This window comes from Chelon labrosus (genome assembly GCF_963514085.1).
Source record: "Chelon labrosus genome assembly, chromosome: 21".
NCBI lineage: Eukaryota > Metazoa > Chordata > Actinopteri > Mugiliformes > Mugilidae > Chelon > Chelon labrosus.
The window spans coordinates 18,436,221-18,461,661 of NC_140354.1; the positions used below are offsets into that span (position 1 = coordinate 18,436,221).

At 42.5% G+C, this 25,441-nt stretch overlaps 1 protein-coding gene across 2 annotated transcripts; it reads right to left on the minus strand.

Moving 5' to 3' along the window:
- On the minus strand, nt 1–22,716 carry pih1d1 (PIH1 domain containing 1). Of its 2 annotated transcripts, none has more exons than XM_084571257.1 (11): nt 22,366–22,716; nt 20,970–21,064; nt 15,535–15,592; nt 15,193–15,381; nt 6,603–6,664; nt 6,438–6,516; nt 6,250–6,346; nt 5,074–5,100; nt 4,914–4,992; nt 3,562–3,705; nt 1–116 (listed from the first exon to the last, which is right to left on the minus strand). In XM_084571257.1, exons 2-11 carry the CDS (start codon nt 21,045–21,047, stop codon nt 81–83), a joined length of 849 nt encoding a protein of 282 aa, XP_084427383.1. In that variant the 5' UTR covers nt 21,048–21,064; nt 22,366–22,716; the 3' UTR covers nt 1–80. The 2 variants fall into 2 exon arrangements, with proteins under 2 accessions (XP_084427383.1, XP_084427382.1); XM_084571256.1 differs by having other exon boundaries at nt 6,438–6,519; nt 22,366–22,714.
- Between the last annotated feature and the right edge of the window lie 2,725 nt (nt 22,717–25,441).

The window sequence follows — 25,441 nt, forward strand, 5'->3', positions numbered from 1 at the left end:
TTGAGTAGAAAAAGAAAAACACTTTTATTATGACAGCACAGTTGAAGATAAATAAATAACTGGATGGTCCTTGTGCAGTTTCATGATGACACCACGGGCATAGTGACAGTGAGGATCTGGGGGAAAAAGAAAAAAGTAAAGCGTCAAGTCGAGTTCATTCTGCACAGTGTGCTGCCATCCTAATCCATCTTCTTTATTTCAGCTGTTTCTGAAAAAGTACAAGGTCTTCAGGATTAGAGGAACTCTTAGAGGTAAGTAACCTGTTATAGTGCTGGGCGGTATGACCAAAAATTTATATCACGGTATTTTTCAAAATTATATCGGTTTCACGGTATTTGACGGTATTTTTTTTTTTCAAGCACGACTGGGTGTTAACCTTATTTTCTAATAATTTAGAGAATAATTACTGCAGTAAATTGGCTTGGAATGACATATTTTACTGTCATGAGGAGTGAATATTATAGAAAAACATTAATGTCCACACTAGTATTAATGAAGTGAAGGAATCAAAATGCATGACTGTTGACTGTTGCATGACTGCAGTGCTACCTTTACCTGCAGACGTGGATGACGCAGATCGTAGTTTCGTACATTCCTGATATTCCAGGACATGCTTGCGGCTGAGGTGGTGAAGTAAATTGCTCGTGTTGCCGCCTGCGGCTACAACTTTAGCCCGACAACGTTTGCAGAATATTGTTTTTTGATCTACGTCAGATTTTTTAAAGCCGAAGAACTTCCAAACAACAGACAAGGCTCCTCTTTTCGGTACAAGTTCTTCTGTTTCATTTACCGTAATTTCCGGACTATAAGCCGCTACTTTTGTCACTTGCTTTGGACCCTGCGGATATATGGATTTTTACAGCTAACGGTCACCAGGGGCGCACTATCATGTCATAGACGATGACACGAGGATTAAGAACTGACTTTTCTGGTATAGTAGGCTGGTTATTTTGATACAGTAAACGGCCGTGTTACTGCACCTTTACTGCTGTGTTGGCTGTTTTCGAAAAAGATGCTGATTATTTTGTTGAGCAGCCGGGTTACTGCACTTTTGCTGCCGTGTTACAGGCAAGCACTTTTAAAAATGAATTAAATTTAGCCATTTAACGTTATTGCCTCGTCAAGCGTTGTAAGCTGTTTTTGTTATACTGCACTACTACGGTAGGCTACTATGACTGCAGGAAGTGCGCTAGGAGCGCACCGTTGTATTATTTGTGCACTGCACGAATGCTGTTTGTAATGTCAAAGATGTGAACGTTTGATCGACTGATTTTTTGTTTGATTGATCGAAAGATTTATGTTTGTCAAATGTAAATAAATGGGACGCTTTGCGTTTCCAAACAGTCATTTCTGTCCCGACAATCCCCTCCGTGGTAGAAGAAACCCTTACGGTAATTAAAACACCAGCGGTTTATAGTCGGGTGCGGCTTATATATGGAACAATCTGTAGTTTCCCCAAAATTTAGCTGGTGCGGCTTATATTCAGGTGCGCATTATAGTCCGGAAAATACGGTACTCGTTCTGTAACTTCAGTTTCAGAACCGTGTTGATCCATTTTGTTCACCTCTCGACACAGGCTGTGCTCTCACAGAGCCCGTCTACGTCCCTTATTAGACGTTCTCTGGCTCTCATATGCTGCTTGTTTGGTGTAACTGCAAAACAGCCCCCTCTCAAACAATGTCCGGCGGCGCGACGTTCCGCCGCTCTGCGTTCCCAACGTTTTGTGCGCTACTCACCGGTATTGGGGTATATGAAAAATTCATATCATAAAAAAAAAAAACACCGGTATTCGGTATGAACCGGTATACCGCCCAGCACTAACCTGTTATTTTGTGAGCCAGAACTGAGACCATTGTAGATCCAAGAAACCTGTTTGTAGAGCCTTTTAAAGCTCATATTGACCTGTACATAAAGTGATGGAAGTGTACGTTGATTGGTCAAACCACTGCTGAACCAGCAATCGGCATTAAAATAAAAACACAAACCATGTAATCTTTAGGCCCACTTAGCCATAAAAACAACTCCCAAAGGCTTTATTCAGGAAAATTAGCCAATATTAATTACATCAGGGATAATCAAAAGTAATTTCAAGACCAAATTACAGTCAGTTTGTTCAGACGTGTTTCCAAACCAGTGTTTCCCATTAATTAACGAGAGTGTGGCGCCACAGTCTCATTTGACCATAAAAAAAAAAAAATCATAAAAATGAGCGCATTCGCACTCTCTCTCTCTCTCTCTCTCACGCACACACACACGCATAGGTCGCGCTGCATTGTCTGGAGCTTTCCTGGCTGCACCTGGCGCTATCCAGTCATAAATCTGAGGACAGCAGGACGGCATTTGAAGAGAATTTGAGAATTTTTTGAGAAGGGAAACGACGAGACGATCTATGGCAGGGGTGCTCAGTCGATCGCGATCGACCGGTAGATCGCGAAGGTAGTGCGGGTAGATCGCGTGTCGCCGAAGTTTTTTTGTAGATGTTAGTCTAAAACATTTATCTGTTGCAACTCCAAAACAAACAGCAAGACAAACGTTCATCTTTATTTATTTTTACTTTATATTTGCAACATGCCCACAGTTCAGTGGCACACATCCACAGCCACGAACAACTTCTACAACTCAAGACTACTTTTAACACTGTAGCACCAATTAATATGACTAATATATATATATATATATATATATATATTTTATGAATGAACCAACTGCCACCAGTCTCCTAAAATCCTGTGGGAAACACTGCAAACACAATGGCATGTTGTTCAGTGCCAAGCTTTGTTTAGGAATTTTTTTTTTTTTACAGTCTGATCTGAGAATCCAAGGTCAGACAGAGTGTGAACAAAGGAAGGACATTTAAGAGGACTGTATAATCATTATGTAGACTCACCAGTAGACTACTGGGAAAATGCTTCGCGGACAGATGAGACCAAATTGTTTAGTTTAAATCAGAGGCTCATGTTTAGAGACTAAACAACACTGAATTCCAGCGTCAGAATCTTATGACATCAATTAAATATGGGGGTGGTTTTAATGTCCTTGTTTGGGTCTCTTTTGCTGCATCTGGTCCCAGGATGGCTTGATGTTATTAATGGATGAATGAATTCTTAATTCCACCAGTGAATTCTAAAAGGAAGTGTCAGGACATCTGTCCATGAGCTGAACGTGAAGGGAAACTGGGTCATGCAGCAAGACAACGAGCCCAAGAACACATGTGGTTCTATGGAAGAACGGTTAAAGAAGAACAAGATGAATGTTTAGGAACGGCCAAGTCAAAGTCCTGACCTTTATCCAATAGAAATGCTGTGGAAGGACCTGAAGCAAGCAGTTGATGTGAGGAAACCCACCACCATCTGAAGGGGTTCCTCCAAAGCTGCTGTAGATGACGGATCAGCAGTTACCGGAAACGTTTGGTTGCTGGTTGTGCTGCACAAGATGGTCACCAAGGATGCCAGAACTGCCACAAACCCTCATCGGGGGAAGCTCCCAAGAGTATCCAAAACATACCTGTATAATGTAGTAGTGTCCATGTAGAGTGCTGTCAGCAGTGTGTGGTTGATGTACCTGTGTGCTGCTGTTGTACTGAGCCACGCTGTTCCCCTGGTCGACCAGGAAAGGGTGGAAGACGTCGAGGTGGAAGAGCGAGGGCCGGGCCGTCAGCACCAGTCGATCCTCTCCAACATCCAGAACCAGAGAGCGAGACGACAGCTGCACGGGAGAGAAATTTTTAATCAGCTGAGACTCCGCTACACTCAGCACTGCATTATGACCGTGTGATGAAGCAACTAACTAGTCATGATTAATTCCACATGCTTTTGCTACGAGAGACAATCAAACTGGCTTTTTCAGCTCTTTTCACACATTATACTCAGCTGCAGGTCTCGTGAAATCAGGGATATCCCAGTGAATGTCGTGAGATCGGTACTGGGGCCGTGGGAGTTTATGGCGTTGGATGACCAGATCAATACTGGAGTAGAGACCACGGGTTTTCTGGAGCCAAGGTATGAGCTACCCCCATTAACTTTTTTTTCCTTTTATTTATTTAATTTTTAAATTTTCTTTGTTATACTATTTTCTTTTATTACCTTTATTATATGTTTTACTATTTTCTTTTATTTATAATATAATTCAATTACATTTTAAAAATAAATAATTAAAAAAAAATTTTTTAATTTAGTTTAAAAAATAATTCAATTTAATTTAAATTTTTAAAAAATCATTACTTTTTTTTAAATTTAATTATAAAAAAAAAATACTAATTCAATTTAAATTAAAAAAATTTATTTAAAAAAAAAATTAACTACAATTTTAAGCTACTGTGATGAAGCAGTTTCCCTTGTGGATCAATAAAGTCTATCTAAGTCTAACTCTGACAGCTCTATTTAATGCAAAGTATCTGATGAGGACTGCTGTTTCAAAGTTTAGTTTGTCACTGATAAACTCTACTTTCACATGAAATGAATCACATGTGAATCCCCTGACAGAAGGTGCAGATAATAATCGATCTGTTAAGCTTCTCAGTTATCCAAGTCACGGTTTAACTATGCAAAAACAAAAAGAGATATGGACTCATTTTAGTTTTTCTTGAAGAGAGAGATGGCTTTGGAAGTGATGGAGGCACTTTTGGATGAAAGATGAGTTAAGAAAGTCAAATATGTGACGTGGAACATTTTAAATTTATATGTTGATTTCACTATTTAAGTCAAGCGGAAGATGTAAAGTAGTTTTTACTGTTTTTTAAGATTTTTTTTTACTTTAATATGAGTCGATTTGACTCACAACATAACAGGAGGGTTAATAATATAACATATAAAAACATAAAACATTCCCTCTGATTCCTGATTCTCCTGGAGTTTTAATTTCTTTAGAAAGAGACGAATGTGCTGATTTGTATGAATGTGCGTCGTATGCCTCACCACTCCAGGAAGCTTTATTTCTGCAACGAGGTACTCTGGATCACCAGCAGGAGGCTCCACGAGCAGAGAGAACTCCGGTCTGGAAACCAAACAAACCGCAATTTCTCAGAAAAAGCTCCATTAAATCTCCAAAAGGCAAAAGCAGCAGAAAGAGTCTCACCTTTTTGGAGTTGCAGAGGGGATCTCCCTTTGGTAAAATGGAAAGAGTGGGGGAAAGATTTTAGTATGTGATACAAATCATGAACAAACAAATCTTCTCTCTTTAAATTCATAATATTTGTTTAAGATTGTTTTCCACGTCTAAAACAACGGAGGACTATTAGAGCCCTTGGTGGAATATGAACACATCTTTTCATCTGCTGTAACTGTTATTGTTGTAAGCCTTCCACAGCTGGACCAGAAACGTGGCAGTTGGACTGGAGTCTACTAAAGACGTTTCATCCAGGCTTCATCCAGTTTTAAAGACTGGTAAGGACTTTGAGCTTTAAACAGGAACATCTGGGGGTGTTGATCATCAGTGACTCACAGAACTAGAGTCAGTTAATGACCAGCAGCCAGAGGAACAGTAGTGATGTACATAAGTTGCTGATGATCAACACCCCTAGATGTTCCTGTTTAAAGCCCAACTCTCTACCAGTCTTATAAAACTGAAGACTTGGATGAAACGTCCTCAAGAAACTCTAGGTGCCCTTTTTTTCTTTTTTCTGATAACCTTCACAGACATATAACCACAACAATTACACCGAACAGCCACAACATTATGACCACTAACAGGAGAAGTAAATCACATTGACCATCTTGTGACAGTTCAGTGTTCTGCTGGGAAACTTCTGGATCTGGCATTCATTCATGTGGATGTTACTTAGACACGTAGCACCCACCTAGACCAGACCAGGCACCCCCCACCCCATAGCAATGACACTCCTTGATGGCAGCAGCCATCCCCAGCAGGATGCAGCCTGACACAGGCACACACAGTTTAGGAACAACTCAAAAAACATGAAGAACAGCATCACCTGGCCTCCAACTTCACTAGATCCCAAACTGATCAAGTATCTGTGGGATGATCCACAGAGGTCCCTCCCCTCAACCCATAGGACCCAAAGCCCCCCCCACCAACAACATTCTGTTGCCAGACACCACAGGACACCCTCAGAAGGCCCATGTCCATTCTCTGATGAGTCAGTTCTGGAGGCACAAAGTAGACCTACACAATATTAGGAAGGTGGTCATAATGTTATGACTGATCAGTGTATATCAGCATCCATATTTGTTTGTGGAGACGTGACAGCAAAAGAAGAGCCACAGTGGGTTTCAGACCGGGGGAGCGACATACTGAGGCTGCAGCTCTTGAATCACCGGCCTGCTCTTCGTCCTGATGCTCTGCTCGCTGACGGAACCCAAAAACTTTCTGTTCTTCAGCACTTTCCAATCTGTGTAAGAAAAACAAACACTTATCAACTGCCTCTGCAATCAGATGGAAAAACTACAAGCAAGCACACAAAGACAGACACTGACACATACCTCTGTTCAGCTCCAGATTGTACTTGTTCTCCAAACCCTCAACACAAACCAGAATAACAAACTGCTGGAACAACGGATCCTTCTGGAAAATATAAAAGCAACTTGACAATAAATTTCACATTGGAGACTGATTTAATTAAAATGAAATCAGCCACCCACACACACCTGACACTTCTGAAAGAACTCCTGGCTGATGACGACATCGTACGCCGTGCAGCCTTGAGAGTCTGAAACAGAGTTTTGAATTCAGTCGATCAAACACTGTGTTTTGGAATGTTTATTATACGAATATTGGGAAAGCACTTGGGACACAACGTCGCAGGAGAATGAGGACCCAAGTCGAACTCCTAAGCTTTTAAATTTCTCTCTTGGGAACAAAGCAGCATATAAACAAATATTTTGGACATCCAGCTCTCAGGAGGCAATGAGCGAACACAACACCAACACGTAGTCATAGCGAGTATAAAAATAGTCTGTACAGCCGATGCGTCGACGAGATGAGATCTAGATATGATCAAACCAGCCCGTTTACCAGCAATGTGTGCATAACCTGCGATGGCATCTAAATTTGCACGTGCCCGAAGAAATAATTATTACAGAGCTGCTCAGATTACACTATGATTTCTTGAGCAAGTGGTATTTTTTTTAGTGCATATGTGTTCGGACAATGACATCCTTTCGTTCGAGTTATATCAGACTGCCTATGTCACAATCTGTGTCGGGCACGATAGGATTTCAGCTGATGACTGATTTAGGTGTGCCACAAACCAAAACCACATCGCGGTAGCGTCAAAAGTTCTTCTTCTTCTGTTTTATTGGCTGTTGGTTGGCGTCAAAGCTGACAAAAATCCCAGAAGAGGAAGCAGACCCTTCGGTGGAGACAATTTCGCTCTATACTTGGATCTGGCGATACTCAATTTGACCTGAACAGTATTGGATGGGGTGATCGAGGCATAATTATCCAAGCCTAGCAGAAACAGCTGGGGCAGTTCAGGGACATTAAAAGATCTGCAAACAAAGGGACCACTGTAGAAAAAGGCCTGGCACAGCATCACGTAGGAGGAAACATGTTCCTTTGTGACGTTCATGGGTCGTACTCTGAGTAATGAATATTTTTTTAACAACTGTTGAGTTATCCAGATACATTCAACACTTTAAGACCACATTCAACCTGTAACTGTAACTTGAAATATGTTTAGATTAGCAGCTAAACAGCTTTAAATCTAAACATCTAAATTTCTCTTTACTGGAGAGACTTTCCAGGTTTTAATCGAGACATTAATTGAGCTTTTAATCGCGTGATTTATTTTTATTAACTTCGTCTTGTGTGCCTGTTTTTAAAACTGCCGATGTCTTTGTTGAGCATTTATTGTAATGCTGATTTGAAGAATGCTACAGAAAGATTATTATTATTATTACCATATGGACATAACCTTACGTAAATATGATGTTTAGTACTCCTAAAATAGAGTCAGGGATTTCCACAGCAGTCCCTACACCCGTACATGTTTACATCTTTAATCAATTCAAATTAAAAACTAACAAAGCCTCATTTAAGGTACTGCAGGACATAGACGACGTAACCTACGTACGTAGCCTACGCTGGTGCGAGCCATTTATACTGTAACAACGCCATATTCATTTATTTATTTAAAAATAAAGCAGGAAACCAACCTGGATAACAAAAAGGTACCAAAACACAAGATTATGAGAAGTAAATGCTTGAATGGTGTAAAATCTCACCAAAGGAAATCAAAACTTAGTGGTAAAAGTCAAAAGACAGAATATTTCTTGTTCCAAAAAACATTAACCTTTGTCCGTTAATCATCTCACAACCACAACCGTTTTTTATCTGCAGTATCTATATCTAAAACATTAAGTTGTTAAAACAAGCTTCACCCCCAGTCAATCAACAGAAATAATCATTTCTATGCTGATGACACACAACTGTATCTGTAAAGACTCATTAAGAGTACTGCGGGACATAAACAACGTAACCTACGTACGTACGCCTGTGCGAGCCATTTATAGTGGTGCGCTCGTCAGTCTGGCTGGCTCTGTAAAACCTCCACCCAAACACTAGTCGCCGCTGTGTCTTTTTTGCCTGTCGGGTTCTACTTCCTGCTTCACTTTCAACAATGGCGACTGAATCTTTTGCCGAAGCTGAGTCATACAAATGTCTGCATCTCCGAACCTCCTCAGTTAACCTTTCCTCAATGTGTTCCATCTTTATTGATCCAAAACAATCAATCTGGAGATGGAGAAGCAGCCGGAAAGCGGAAACAAACAGGCTGCCGCCGCATCTACGGCGTCGCATTGACGTAGAAGCCTAAACTGCCTATGAGGCTATTAGTTTGAAAGTTAATGTCAATTTTTATGACTGTGTTATCAAACTAAAAGACAGCTTTGGCATCCACGCGCTGAACAGCTAGAGCAGGGGTCGGGAACCTGTGGCTAGCGAGCCAGATGTGGCTCTTTTGATGGCTGCATCTGGCTCGCAGACAAATCTTTAATTATAAAAAAATAATAACGTTAAAAATATAAAACATTCTCATGTATTTCAATCCATTCATTTCCTACTGCTCATGTTCATGGTTGCGGGTGGCTGGAGCCAATCACAGCTGTCCTCTGGGACAACACCAAATTTTTATTGGATAATGCGTAACGTACACGGGTCGTTGTGAGGTCAGGAAGTAAACTTCCCTCCTTTTAATCAAGTAGTCAGCTAGCTAATTGCAGAAACCCTTTATCGAAGAAGATGGCTAAAAGAAAAAAAGATGAGGAGTATCGTACTTTTCAGCAGGAATGGACAGAGGAATTCGCCTTTGTGGAGAGAGCAGGTTCTGCAGTGTGTCTAATATGCAATGATAAAATTGCATCGATGAAACGGTCAAATATAAAGCGGCACTTCGACACACGCCATACTACATTTGCATCGAAATATCCTGCGGGGGACAGCAGGAAGAAAGCATGTCAAGAGCTACTGTGCAGAGTGCAAGCTAGTCAGCAGCAACTCCGTGTTTGGACCCAACAAGGTGACTGGAATTCAGCTGGCTTTGCTGGTGCTTTAGCAATTGTGAGAAATGGAAAACCATTCACAGATGGGGAGTATGCCAAAACATTCATGGTTGATGTTGCCAATGAACTTTTTGACGACTTTTCGGATAAAGACAAGATAATCAACGAATAAAAGACATGCCTCTGTTGGCAAGAACTGTTCACGATCGTACCATCATGATGGCAAATCAAATTGAGGCAACTCAAGTGAAGGACATAAATGCAGCACCATTCTTTTCTCTCGCTTTGGATGAGTCAACAGACGTAAGCCATTCAGTTCAGCGTGATTGCAAGGTATGTTGTCGGTGACACACTACGTGAGGAAATTCTTGCAGTTTTGCCTATGAAAGGGACAACAAGAGGGGAGGATTTATTCAAGTCTTTCAATGAGTTCGCTAAAGAAAAAAATCTACCGATGGATAAACTTATTTCGGTGTGTACTGATGGTGCTCCGTGCATGGTGGGGAAAAACAGAGGATTCGTAGCGCTTCTTCGTGAACATGAAAAGAGACCCATCGTAAGTTTTCGCTGCATCTTACATCAGGAGGCCCTTTGTGCTCAGATGTGTGGCGAACAGCTTGGTGAGGTGATGTCGCTGGTCATTCGGGTGGTCAACTTTATTGTTGCCCGAGCTTTAAATGATCGCCAGTTTAAAACACTGCTGGATGAAGTTGGGAATAATTATCCTGGTCTGCTTCTGCTTCTGTGCGTTGGTTGTCAAGAGGGAAGGTGCTCAGCCGTTTCGCGGCTTGTCTGAGCGAAATCCGGACTTTTCTTGAAATGAAAAACGTCGAGCATCCTGAGTTAGCTAACACTGAGTGGCTCCTGAAGTTCTACTATCTTGTGGACATGACTGAACATCTGAACCAGCTCAATGTGAAAATGCAAGGCGTTGGAAATACAGTCTTATCCCTTCAACAAGCAGTGTTTGCATTTGAAAACAAGCTAGAACTCTTCATCGCCGACACTGAAACAGGTCGTTTACTACACTTTGAAAAACTGAGAGAGTTTAAAGACGGATGCACAGCAAGTGACCCTGCTCAACATCTTGATCTTCAGCAGCTAGCGGGCTTCACATCTAATCTCCTGCAGTCATTCAAAGCGCGCTTTGGAGAATTTCGTGAGCGCACTCGTCTTTTTAAGTTCATCACCCACGAGTGTGCAGTGGACTGAGTTACATCCCCGGTGTCTCCGTCAGAGATTTTGAGCTACAAGCTGCTGACCTGAAGGCCGCAGACATGTTGGTGAATAAGTTCAAGATTTAAGATTAAGATTAAGGTCTCTCGGCCAAGTATACTTGTGTATACGAGGAATTTGGTCTCTGCATTTATGCTACAGCGGCACTCGGGGAGCAGTGAGGGGTTAGGTGCCTTGCTCAAGGGTACTTCCGGCGCTTTCTACCGGTCGGGGGTTCGAACCGGCAACCCTCCGGTCACAAGCCCAAAGCGCTAACCAGTAGGCCACGGCTGCCCACAAACACTCATTCCCATACCGGGAGTTGAACCCGGGCCGCCTGGGTGAAAACCAGGAATCCTAACCGCTAGACCATATGGGAGTCACTGAATGAAGATTTGGAAAGACTTGCACGACAGCAAGCAAAGTTGAGAAATGTGGGGAGAAGTGAAAAAAAGTGGGGAGAAATGAAAAAACTTCGACCAGCTGATTGTCAAAACTTGGAACGCGCTTCCCGTCACATACCACACACTGCAGCGTGTGAGTATTGCTGTACTGACAATGTTTGGCTCTACGTATGCATGTGAGCAGTCTTTCTCACATCTAAAGAACATTAAGACCAACCTATGATCACGTTTAACGGATGGAAGTCTCAACGCCTGCATGAAGCTTAACCTCACCACGTATCAACCAGACTACAAAGCCATCAGCAAAACCATGCAGCACCAGAAGTCGCATTAATGGTAAGAAGTACTTTATTCATCATTGGTTAGCAACAGCATAACAACGTTATTAAAAAGATTTCTTTCTCTTTCTTCTTTTTTTATCTCTCATTATTGTACTTTAAAAGTGTTGGTCTTACATAAAATGCACACATTTACTTGTATTTAGTTTTAAACATATTGTATGGCTCTCATGGGATTAAATTTTAAAATATGTGGCGTTCATGGCTCTCTCAGCCAAAAAGGTTCCCGACTCCTGAGCTAGAGCCTCCTTTTCTTCTGCAGCTGCTGAATCTGGACTGAAAGCTCCACTGATTATTAAATCCTAATTTTAATTTGAAACTATTGAAGATGTAAACTAGACTGTTGTGGAAACCCCTCAGGTCGACATAAACCTCAGAGAACCTGGTTAGAGAAAATTCTCATGGACTATTTGGTCCAACCAGCTGTATGTCCAGATGTGCTGCATTGCAACTGTCTCAAGGGCTCCCTGAAGGACACTGTTCCTCAGAAAATTGAAAACTATCCGTGTCTTGTGTAGATGCTCTGTTGCAGTAGTTGAATTCATGAGTGCTTCCAGCTTTCTCTGTTTACACTTAATTTCAAATGCTGCTACAGCTAATCTCACAGCCTTTTGGACAGGTATAACATTTATGGCATTTCTTGCTCCTTAAAATGTCTGTACTTGCACGTTAAGTTGCTCACTTGTGCCTTAAATTGCGCCCCCGAGGACAAATAAAGTTTTCTGAATCTGAATCTGAATGGTCACCGTCACATGTTTTCAGTTTACCGCAGGACGTACAGTGGAGTTTAGTCCACGAATGTCTGGACAGCCACACATTGGTGCTGTTACTTTAGCTGTATGTGAATGTGGAGTGTTACCAGAGGTGGAAAAAGTACTAAAATATCGTACTCAAGTAAAAGTACCAATACTTGGATGAAATATTACTCAAGTACAAATTAAATTACCCATCTGAAAAATTACTCAAGTAAAAGTAATAAGTAGCTAATTTAAAATGTATTTTAAGTAAAAGTTACTTAGTTACATTAAAAAAAAAAACCTGTAGAACGGGGCGGGGGATCTCTCCCATGTAGTGAAAATAGGACAAGGGGTCATACATCCAAAACTGTTTAGTTTTTAATTAAAGAACAATCTATACAGATGTATACACATGTAATGACAACATAACACATGTCACACATGACATGTAAGACCCTTAGAAAGGTATAATGTGCAATTTTAGTTCTTACCATCCCATAAAACTTTTTCAAACAATCAACTGTCAATCAAACTGTCTCTGAACCGTCGTCGCTCTTCTGATCCACCTCCATCTCGTTCTCAATCTCCTACAGAAAGACTTGGCGCTTGGTAGTGGTAGCCTACATGCTGACCATACGTCACTCACTACGTGGTTCCGGGCGCGATTTTTTTTTCGGTTTTCGTTAGTCAACGTTTTTTTTTTACTCAGTAACGGATGGGATTTGTAATGTAGCGAAATACAATACTTCACTCAAAACGTAATCAAGTAAAATTTAAATTACTGATTTTAAAAACTACTTGAAAAATACAAAATACACAAAAAAACTACTCAATACAGTAACGTGAGTAAATGTATTTCGTTACTTTCCACCTCTGAGTGTTACTTTGTTATTTTTGTGGATGCGAACCCACCACATGTGGTCAAGAGAAAGAGGCCATTGTTAAGCTGCAAAAACTAAACCAAGCTTCCAAATCAAGCAAGGACTGATGCCTTAAGAGAGGAAAAACATCTTTTACAGATCTTTTGAGAATTCACAGTGTCATTTAGGAGATATTTCAACACTAACCTTCCCACAAACATTATTTTCGTTTAAGTTTCGCTTAGGAGGTCTGTGCCGGCACCACACAAAGCTTCAGCTGATGCTTCGGATCATTACCACAGGCACCACCTGCACATTTAGAATCCTTTCTTCTTCGCATGGCGCTTCCAGCGCGGTTGGTTGCGCAAAACAGCAAATCATAATACTCTAGATCTCATGATTAAAAGCACACACTGCTCTTTTTACCGCCAAACATACATTTAGTGGCAACATTGCTCCTTTTGAACAATTGTCCATATAGAGCTTCCAGATGTTGCCGTGAAGACTTCAGATATGGTCTGATTAAGTCACACCATTTCCCCTGATTATTCCGTCATGTTGACCCTGTTCATGCACCAACTCTGCCCAGCACAGACCTCCACAGCTGCCCTTGAGTACATTTCGTACTGACAACCCAGTATTTGCAACACTCAGCTATTAGGACGTTTCTGCAAAATAATGACTCATGACAGTAGATAACAATGTAAGATACATAATATTTGGTATTTGTTTGTTTGGGAAAGTGAGCCAATATCACTGAGCTGAGACACTCAGAACTAAAGTAGCTCTGCTCTGACGAAACCCACATCCATGGGGAGATGATGAGCCAGCACTAAAACAAGATGTTTATTTGCCATTATTGCTGCACGAAGGGGTGAGATCAGATACTGAGAACAAGGGTTCACTTCTTTTGCACCGCTGCTGGAACAAGATCATCTCACTCTCTCTTGTTTTCCAATAATGAGAGATAAAAAAAGAAGAAAGAGAAAGAAATTTTTTTTTTTAATTTTTACCGTTACAGTGGTACAGTGAGTTTCAGGAAATATAACAGACCTGGCGGGTTTAAAGACAACGCAGCTGTTAGGGCTGGAAACAGGTCATTTCTACAGCTACGCCTCGAATTCTTGGCCCGTTTCTAAAGCTGGAAACACGTGCAAAAGAAAAAGAAATCCTATGGGGAAATGCAGAAAAAGATGAAAGAATATATCGCCAAAAGTATTCGCTCGATAAACTTAATATGACATCAGCCCATCCTTTGGAGCGGGAGATTGACAGGCGGATCGGAGCGGCATCTGCAGTGATTTACCAGTCGATCTACGGTAATGACCGAAAGAACAAGATCGCGAATACAAGCAGCCGAAATGAGTTTCCTTCGCAGGGTGGCCGGGCTCAGCCTCAGAGATAGGGTAAGGAGCTCGGACATACGGGAGGAGCTCAGAGTAGAGCCGCTGCTCCTTCACGTCGAGAGGAGTCAGTTGAGGTGGCTAGGGCATCTGGTAAGGATGCCTCCCGGGTCGCCTCCCGGGAGAGGTGTTTCCCACCGGAAGGAGACCTCGGGGTCGACCCAGGACACGATGGAGGGATTATATCTCTCGTCTGGCCTGGGAACGCCTGGGGGTCCCTCCGGAGGAGCTGGCTGAAGTGGCTGGGGAGAGGGCTGTCTGGGCTACTGAAGCTGCTGTCCCCGTGACCCGGATAAGCGGAAGAAGACGAGACGAGAGCCCATCCTTTGCAGCTATAACAGCTTCAACTCTTCTGGGATGGCTTTCCACAAGGTTTAGGAGTGTGTTTATGGGACATTTTGCAGTTTTGAGGTCAGACACTTATGTTGTATGACAAGGCCAGGCTCGCAGTCTTTGCTCTAATTCATCCCAAAGGTGTTCTATCGGGTTGAGCTCAGGACTCTGTACAGGCCAGTCAAGTACTTCCATGTCTTTATGAACCTTGTTTTGTGCACTGGTTCCCATTTCCACTGGTTCCCATGCTCCCACAATTGTCCAAAATCTTTTGGTATGCTGAAGCATTCAGACTTCCTTTCAGGCCTTAAAGTAAAAAAAAATCCTGAGCCTGAACTTTTATCCGAATAACCCGGGCTATTCAATTCCCGGGCCGCCAATTGAAAGGTTTAAGGCAAGGCTTTTACAGACTCTATGTATGTGTCATGTTTGGCTTCAATTACATACGGTTGTCTACTTCCGTGTGCGGCTCGCCGAGGCTCATGGGAACTCTGTAACCGCTGGGATCCTCCGATTGGAGCAGCTCTACAAGCTCCTCTCTGGCGAGTTCAGGAGGACATGGGACCGAGTTGGACTGACAGATGTTGATGAAGACCTTCTGCTTGTCTGGCTCCGAGAGAGTCTTCACACACATGCCTGTGGAGAGGAAAGGCAGAGAACAGAAAGGGAAACAAGAAACAGAAAGCAAAAGAGAAACGGGGAAAATTTGTGATCTCACGAACAAGGAGACTGTGGTTACGTCTTTGAAGTTAAACAGTTCTGTTTGATTTGTGATGTTGTACATCTTACCAGGCTGAGGTCGGATTATTTTGGAGTCTGGACTTTCTGTCTGCATCGTTCCTATAGTCTAAACAGACAACAGCAGTTAGGTCTAGTTATTATATAACAGGTTGCCCAACACACAGCAGAGAAAACAGAGTTATCTGCTCCTTTTTTCTTCTTTTTTCCGGCTACCCAGAACACTGTGGAGTACTATTAAATACTACTGACGGTGCTGAGCTGCAGCCTGTTTTTATACAGGCTATACATATATGCAGCACACAGTATGTAGCACATGAGCTGGCTGTTCTCAGCATATGTGTGTAGAGGTGGCTCAACAAACTGGTCTGGTCACTTATCATAGACTCAGCGAACAAAAAAGGTCAGAGCCGTCTCTATTTCCTCAAGAGGCTAAGGTCTTTTAACATCTGCCGGAAACTAGTCTACCAGGCTATCGCTGCCAGCGCCTTCTGCTACGCTGTGGTGTGCTGGGGAGGCAGCACTAACAAGAAGAAGAAGAAGAAAAAGGGCAGCTCGCGGCTAGACAAACTGACACAGAAGGAAGGCTCTGTGGTAGGGACAGAGCTGGAGTCCCTGACATCAGTCAGTGGCAGATGAAAGGACCTTATCAAAAAGTATAAATGTATAAACGGTGAGTAACACTGAACACACACTTAGGCAGGTGTGTGTTCAGTGTTCAGCACGCTATGCAGTTTTTCCTTCCTCTTTAAAGTCCGCCGAGAAAGGAAAAGTTATGCAAGAAATGTTCTGGCTGCATCTCAAACTGGCCTGACTCCAGGTGAGTATCCAGGGCCAAGTGAGCTCAAAGAAAACGACTACGTTTGTGTCTTTATACGGAGACCTTGTGTCCGACTGTTGGAGTAACATTAACCAGAGAAAGGAAACAAGAAGCAGCAAATACAGGTAATTATCTGGTCATTAACAGACCTCAGTTTGTCACAGGACTATGTTTGTGTCTTCATAAGAAGGCTTGCTTACTCTTCTCTTACAGGCCGAACTGATGGTACGACCACCAGTTTAAGCTTCAGCCAAAAAAAAACCTGTGTGGTCTGGACAGTTTCTTCTGTACACAGGAAAAGCACGAAGGGTCAACATTAAAAGCGTATATACAGAGTTCAGTGACTTGCAAACATGTTGACTCACCTCCTTGCAGAGTTTCGATGCGTTTTTGCCACATTTCAAACTGTTTAGTTTGGGCAACACACAAACACAAATCTACAGGTTGAAACACAAACTAACAGAAGAGCTGGGGTTTTAATTTCTGTTTAAATAGGAACACCTGTCTGCAGTTTAGCCTGAGAACACAGATGGTTTGGAGTAAACTCTTCTTTGAGCAGGGAAGGTAGGCTGAGATATTATCTGATATCAGTTCACAACTCTGTCTAAACTTGTGCCCCCCAAGACATTTTACCAACATTCACGCCCTGAGACTGGAGCCTCTGACTGAGAATAGGTCCTTAGAGTAACATGAATCGGAGAAAGGAAAAGGGAACTGGCAATTACAGATAAGTATCTGGTTATTAACGGACCTCAGTTTTGTCATGGGTCTTTCCACCATACATAACACTCTCAGTTCATTGGGTACCCTAGAGAAAACGAATGCATTCTAACGTAACAGTCCTGCACTAGATCGTTCTGCTACTGGTGACCTGCTGCCACTCTTTCAGGCGCCCAGGTCAGGATAAATCATGTCTTTCCCTCAGAGCTCGGCCTTCAGTCCCTGACTCCTGTCTATCACTGTGCTCTGAGGTTTATCACTGGTTGTAGCCGCCTCACCCACCGCTGTGAACTGTATGCAAAAGCTGACATGCCTTCCCTGAATATAAGACGCCATACACACTGGATGACTCTAGTTTATCAGGCTCTTCTTGGCTCGGTTCCGACATATTTGTGCACTTTTCTTCGGAAAACTGGAAGCCGCTGTGCCCTACGATCAAATGACATCAACGCATTTTTCTGCTCCTCGTGTTCGAACTGAAACCCATTCAGTTTCTCTGCCCCCTCTGCTTGGACTGCCCTCCAATCTGAACTGAAAATGTCAGAACTTGTTTCACCCGTCTCAGTGGAAGCATTTCGCTCTATTTTAAAAAACCGGCAATGGAAATCTTTTGAACAGTGTGTTGTTTGAACATGTTCTTAAATTGCTACTGTACCTACAACTTCTGCACTTTATTATTTACTATTTTCTCGCATCTTAATATTTTAATATCTTGTCTTATGTTTGATTTTTACTGCTTGTTTGTTATTGTGGTTTGTCTGTCTTGATCACTATGACGTGTGCTGCTGCCTTTCTTGGCCAGGTCACTCTTGTGAAGGCGGTCTTGATCTCAGTGGGTTTTTATCTGGTTAAATAAAGGTTATGATAACTATAAGTACCCGGGAGTCCACATGAACAGCAGACTGGACTGGAGGGACAACAGCGATGCTGTGTACAAGAAGGGCTTGAGCAGACTCTACTTCTCAGGTCTTTCAATGTTTGCAGCGAGTTGCTGGAGATGTTCTCTACCAGTCTGTTGTTGCGAGCGCCCTCTACTTTGCTGTGGTTTGTTGGGGGAGCAGCACCAGCAAAAAGGATGTAAGTGGGATCGACAAATTCGCCTTTGGCTAAGCCCCGCCCCCCTTAGTTACTGTTGCTACGTCCGACATTCTCTTCTGGGCTTTGGTTTTCTGGTTATCTATAAGGCTCTGGTATCAACATGGCTTATGCTGTGACAGCTCTTCCTGCTGAACTTTTGTCAAACTTTTATGAAGCAGCAAATAAAGTGTCCGATAGAAGAAGGCAAAAGGGGCTGCAATACGCGTTCGAAGGCTATATTCAGGACATACAAGTGAAACGCAACGAACAACAAGGCATCCAAATAGAGGCAAAAGCATACTTTTGGGTACGTCTCTATTCACTTCTATAATCGTTATTACGAAGCAAACGGACTAACGTTACGCACGTATAACGTTGTATTTCTTCAGCGTGTGCTAGCGTATCAACAACTATGCAACTTAAGCTGTGACGGTGATGTTCTGGGTTAGCTCCACAGGGTTTTGCGCGCACATCATTGGGGGTTTTGAGGGGTTGAGCTGACTGTGAGGACGTCCACACAGTTTAATCCAAAGACGACACTTCTCAGGATTTGACTTCAGTTTTGGGAAGGGGAAAAAAACGGACACCCCCTTCCAACCTTTCTGGGAAACGCGTATCTGTGTTACAAATGCCCCAGGCACAACATTTAACCATATTCTTGATTAATACGACAGTATAGCCTGCCGAGACCGAAAATATGAGACGCCTGCGTTAAAGTCAATGGAGCGCTCTCTTGGCTGCGCTGTGATTGGTCAATCTACATTCTAGGGTGTGGCTTAGCCAAAGGCGAATTGATCCGAAAAGCTGACGTCTGCTCTCATCCACTACACCAGACAATAGAGGGACAGCGGAGCTCATTCTCCAACAGACTGATCCACCTCCGCTCCCACAGTGACTCTACAGGACGTCATTCACACCATTTTCAGTCCAGCTGTACAACAACTCACCTTTCTGTAACAGATAACTCCACGTTATTAAAGTTAATGTTTTATTTTGCTGGGTTTTACTTTTATTTAATTGAATCTTTCTTTTACTTGTGGTTCTTAAGAGTGTTTCTTTATGTGCAACTAAACTACTGTGACCAAGCAATATCCCTTGTGGATCAATAAAGTTGATCTAAGTCCACGTTTAAACTGTCGGGAATATATTTTATTTATCTACGGCTACGTCCACACGTACCAAAACGATCTTTTCCCTCTCCATTTTCCCTGGCATCGTTTCAAGAATATCTGCGTCCACATGGATCCGTTTCACCACGACTGAAAACGCTACTTAATATTCCAGGCCTATAGGTGGCGCTGTTTCAGTTTCAGAAATTCACCAAAAACGGAGAGGAAGAGGCGGAGCATGCGCACAAATCTTGAGCGCTGTTTACAAATCGGCTTTAGAAGAGACAAAACTCAAGGAGAAATGATATTTTGCCCTAGTAACCCTAATAGGCTCAATATCTTCTCCAGCAGGAACACGAGCATGTAGTCCGCCATTGTTGTTGATGTTGTTATGAGACGTCTCGCGGGATATAAGAGGTGGAAGGCTAAGCTCGAGGGGTGTGGCGATGACATCATCGAAACGCCCGTATGCGTTTTTCGCCGTCCACACGAAAACGCAAGAGCTGCGTTTGCGAATTTCTCCACCCTGGGACCAGGTTTCAGAAAAGTGCGTTTACAGGATTCGTGTGGACGATCGGCCAAAACGATGCAAAACATCTGCGTTTAGACCAAAAAGCGTCTCCGTGTGGACGGGGCCTAGAAGTATCAGGCATGTCTAAACTAGTTTCAAGGAAGCTTGGTATTGTCATTCACTATTTAAAGAGAGGGGGTGGGAGTTTATAAGTTATTCTTCTTCTCACTCCTTTTCAAATATGTATTTCTATGTTTAAAAGTTTTGCCTTACTTTTCTTTTTTATTTTGGTTTGCATATTCGAAATAAACACTTCAATCAATCAATCAATCAATCAATCGAAATGTGATCATTCTGGAGGATGCAGGTTGTGCTGTTAGAAACACAGTTGAATCTAAATCTCTCTCAGTTGTTTGCCATAACCAAACTAAAACTGCGTCTAATCAATTAATACATTGTTCTGGAGGTACCAGTAGATTATAGTCACTGAGATAATGTCATAGACAGAACATTTAGATACTTAACTTTGGAAATGGAAATAAAATCTGACCTTAAAACACCTGGATTTAAATAAATAAATAATTGAAAAGCAGCCACCATAAATATACCTGTGATTTCCCTACTGTCTGCACCAAAACAGTAGCCTGGTCGTTACCATCCTACGTTTCCGCCCGAAATTTGATTTCGGTCTGGCACGTTAGTCTGGCCCAATGTAATAGGAATCTGTCTCCGTAATGGGCGGATGCTTATTTTGAGGTTTAAAATCATTGGAGTTCCCTTAACCAATCAGCAACGTTTGGTAATGACGTACATTGTGCGCCGGAGTTCAGGCTCTTACGCTTACCACTTCCGCTTCCAGTTAAATAAATCAAACTTTTCCCAAAGCCAGTTGGAAGGAGAGCTACGACGTCCTTGCCATTTATAAAATTGACAAGACAAGCCTCTTGTTCTGGTTTTAATTCCGTGATGCTCTCGAGAGTTGAGACAACTTTGCGGATGGCTTCTAGCGTCTCTTCCTCCGTCGCCATTGTTGCTATGCTGCTGAACTACAAGCTTCGCTGGACTACAAGCGACTCGGCAGGCGAGTTCCGCGTCATCACTCAACTGTTCGCTGATTGGCGCGGTTACACGCGAACCGCGGAAGTGCAATTTGGCCAGACTCCGTGCCAGACCGAAATCAAATTTTGGGCGGAAACGTAGGATGGTGACGACCAGGCTACCAAAACAGGTCTATTAACTGCAAACATACCTGTAAGAGCAGCTGTTGATACAGCTCCTCCTGCTGCTGTAAGTCCAGCTCAGAGTTGAGAAGTGAGGAGTCTGTCATTGTGACTGTAGAGGGGCCTAAAGTCAGAGAAGACATTATTAAAAAGTCAAACATACTCATCAAACCAAACACATTCCCCAACGTAAGAGTGCGAGATGTATAATCCAAAACAAGACTAAAGCTAGCTTTGTCAATTTTTCATTAATTTGTTCATCTTCTGCAACCGCTTGTCCTGTGAAGGGTTCTCTCCAGGTGCTCCGGCTTCCTCCCACCGTCCAAAGACATGCTCGTTAGGTTCATTGGTGTCTCTAAATTTCCCCGTAGGTGTGAGTGTGAATGGTTGTCTGTCTCTCTGTGTTAGCCCTGCCAAACACAGCTGGGATAGGCTCCAGCCCCCAGCGTGACCCTTCACAGGACAAGCGGTTTCAGAAGATGAATGAATTGGAGGAAAGGTCAACACCTTGAGTTGTTCCTAAACCGTTTTTGTGGTTGAATCCTGCTGGGGATGGCTGCTGTCATCAAGGAGTGTCATTGCTATGGGGTGGGGGTGCCTGGTCTGGTCTGGGTGGGTGCTACATGTCTAAGTAACATCCACACGAATGAATGCCAGGTCGAGAAGTTTCCCAGCAGAACATTGGATTGTCACAAGATGTTCCTTACTCCTCCTGTCAGTGGTTTTAATGTTGTGGCTGATGAGTGGATTATAAATACACTGCATGTGCAAGTGAGATAATTTATTTATGGGCATATATTAAACAGTACCAGTGTCAAGTCTTGATCCGTGGTGAAACTGCACATTAAGATCGCACAGTCCTGAGTCTCAAGCATTTAACTCGCGTATTGCTTTAAACGCAACAGTAAATAAACAACAAAGATTATTCCTTCAATTTTTATTAATTTATTTATTTATTTTTCACTTATTTCACTTGTTTTTTCCAGACATTGCCGGACAGTTTACTCAATAACAACTTACTCTTAATATTAGTTTTTTTTTGTTTTATTTTGTTAAGTGTGGACATCTCCACACGACGCATGCGCAGAAACTTAACGGTGAAACTGACACTTGCGCGAAAGATGTTACCTCTCAATAACTTTATCCTAATGTTGCGTCCATGCAAATATAACTCTTTCGTTGCCACCATTTATATATGCAATAAAAACTAATGTCTGGGTTACATGTCTCATCAGGCGTTTGCCCATGTTGTTGTCGGGACGTTAGCTTAGCTTTAGCTTACTAGCATAGATACCGAGAGAACCAAACACTACCCTGTTTTGGTCTTTTTTCTGTGTGTTTTGCATAATTTTACCCCCTGTTGTTAATATATCATGTGTCTAGTGTGTTCTCCTTCTCAAAACAAGTACATAAATGTTCGCTTACCTTTTTTTTTCGTTTGTTTTACATCCGTCACTGCTCTGAGAAGCCACGCCGCTCTTCAGCGTAGCAACAACAACTTCCGCTGGGAAACCTTTCAGAATAAAAGCGCCACAAACTGAAAATGACACTTTCAACAAAAAAAAAAAAAACGGTAAAAAAAAAAAATGACTTGAAACGCATTTGCCCCGGTTTCTACATAGAATCGGCAGCATATCAAGTTGGATGAACTCAGATTTAGATTTTGAGTGCATCTGGTGCATCACCTTGACTCACTGCAAACCTCAGATAGACTTTAATGATCCACAGGGGAAATTGCTTAGTCACAGGAGCTCAGTTGCACATTAAAAAACACTCTTAAGAACCACAAGTAAAAAGAAAGATAAAATGAAATGAGACTATAATAAAATAAAAGTTAAAATCTAGTAAAATAAAGTAAAATTTAAAAAAGTATGAGCAAAAAAATGTACAGAATTAGCATATTAATAAATGCACAAAAAATAGAGATGGAAGAATATATTATATACAAAGGAATAACAATAAGGTGTAATAGTGTCCATTGACATGAATTACGTGGCGTTATCTGTTGCAGAAAGGTGAGTTGCTGTAAAGTTAGATAGAGTAGGGAAAGAGGAGGGAAACTCCTCCTCCTTGTTTCATCATCGCACAGAAACAGATATGAATATATAATGTTGCGTAATAAATGTACAGTATTGGCAGCAGTGACCACAGTCCAGTTGTTTCGTCACAGGTAGGCGTTGTAGAGTCGCGATATAGGATTTTGCTTTCACTTCATGTGCTCTTCCTCCAGTCCAGTCTCCTAGCTGCTAAAGCATTAGTTGTGTCCCGCCTCTGACATTTGGGGTTTAGTGTAGTAGCTGAAGACTTTGATTGTTTGTCGTGCTGTGTGTGTGGTCCGCCAGGAAAAGTCAGCCAGTGTTACCCACCGGCTACATACCTGGAGCCAATTCTTTTTAGATTTGTCCCAGCCTGCCTCAAACCACTTGTCCATTTCCTTGTTTCCTCCGGGTGTGCCCTTTTAGTGACCCACCACTAGCATTTATTTTTCCGATCCCGCCTCTGCTTGCTCGAGGCTATTGACTCTGTTGCTAATTATAAATTAACTCTATATACTATGCCAGTTGCACACTATAATGCACTTAGACACGCATTCCTTCGGCGGCATGTAACAAAACTGACCTTTTGTGTCCACCCCTGCCTTGTGGACTTCATAATATGACAAAATAATTCATTCTTCAGCAATAATGTCCTCTTGTGAGCCCGATGGAGACCCCTAGGCTTACAAAATTCAGCAGCTTCTGCACGGAACAGAACAAATTACCGAGTGTATGGAACATAAATGTCAGAATTTCTTTGTATTTGCGTAAAACGCTCGACAACGACCTAGTGGTGTGATTGATGTCAATTCGGGTTGAGGTCAGGAGAACAGTACATGAGGTCCTTGTTCTTCTTTGGTCCTCAGATGCTTCATGCAAAGCTTTGAGTTGTGTTTGGGGTCATTGTACTGCAGCAGTATGAAGTCCTCCAAGATATTATTTTGTAATCACTTACGCTGACGTAACCCGGTTTTGGTTTTTGCCATATTACCTACCCCACACTTTCACCTTTTGCAGTTCTGCCACCTATGTATGGTTTTAAACTAAAGCTTTGATTTTGTAACTTTTACCTGTGTTACGTCCCCAAGAGGGTGTAGGAGAATTTAGGGACGAACAAAGGACAACCAATGAAGTCAAGTCAACTGAAAATCGTGCTTGAAGCAGAAACAGTGGGGAAGGATTGGACCACATGGTTGCGCCAAATAAATGAAAGTAATATAACAAAGGGGACACTTTAATATAAATAGTAACACACTCTTGTATTTCATGATTTCTAGGATTGCAGCTCTAATCGTCCCATAATTGATGCCCGGCCTTCTCATAGAATTCACCAGGGAAATCTAATTACTTCCCACAGAAACAAGAAGGAGACGGAGATGGAGGCCCTGAGAACAACAAGACGTTTCTATGTCTATGCACTTAATATAAAAGCGCTGGTGGGCTAAATACCGGGACTAAGGCCACGTCCACACGTACGAAAACGGTCTTTTCCCTCTCCGTTTTCGAGGGCATCGTTTCAAGAAATATCCGCGTCCACACAGGTCCGTTTCAGCACGACCGAAAACGCTACTTCATATTCCACGCCTATAGGTGGCGCTGTTTCAGTTTCAGAAATTCACCAAAAACGGAGAGGAAGAGGCGGAGCATGCGCATAAATCTTGAGCGCTGTTTACAAATCGCCTTTTTTGCTCAGCGTGGTGGCACAGGAGCATGATATTTTGCCCTAGTAACCCTAATAGGCTCAATATCTTCTCCAGCAGGAAAACTAGCATGTAGTCCGCCATTGTTGTTGATGTTGTTATGAGACGTCTTGCGGGAGGTGGAAGGCTGCTCGGGGGTGTGGCGATGACATCATCGTTCTGCCGTTTTCGCCGTCCACAAAGAAACGCAAGAGTTGCGTTTGTGAATTTCTCCACCCTGGGACCCGTTTTCAGAAAAGCGCGTTTTAGGGCAATGCGTTTACAGGATACGTGTGGACGAAAGGCCAAAACGATGCAAAACTTTTGCGTTTCTGCGTTTTTGCGTTTCCGTGTGGCCGGCCCCTAAATTCATTAGCTTAGGGCTGTCAAACACAATACCAGCAGAGAAAGAAACTGCTACACATGTCTCTCCTGTGGTTGCTGTTTCCTGAACCGTTTGAGCAGTTTTCTAGAATCCAGCACTAGGTTGGGTCTACATCATCTCCAGCCAGATTTCCAGTGAACCTGATGGCAACCTCTGGCCTGCTGGCAGCCTGACAACCAGTCATCCATTCAGCTAGCAAAGAACTTATTGCCTCTCTACAATGGCTTACCCCTCAGTATTGCGCTTTGGCCTTCAGCTAAATACAAAAACTTTCCCTGAGTTTTTGTACCATCCATTGAGAGATATTGTCACGTCTTAGGCTTTCACTCCTAAGAAGTGGTTTAATTCAATTCTGAAACCTGGCCTGAAACCCAGAGAACAAGCATGAAGGCGTCGATGGC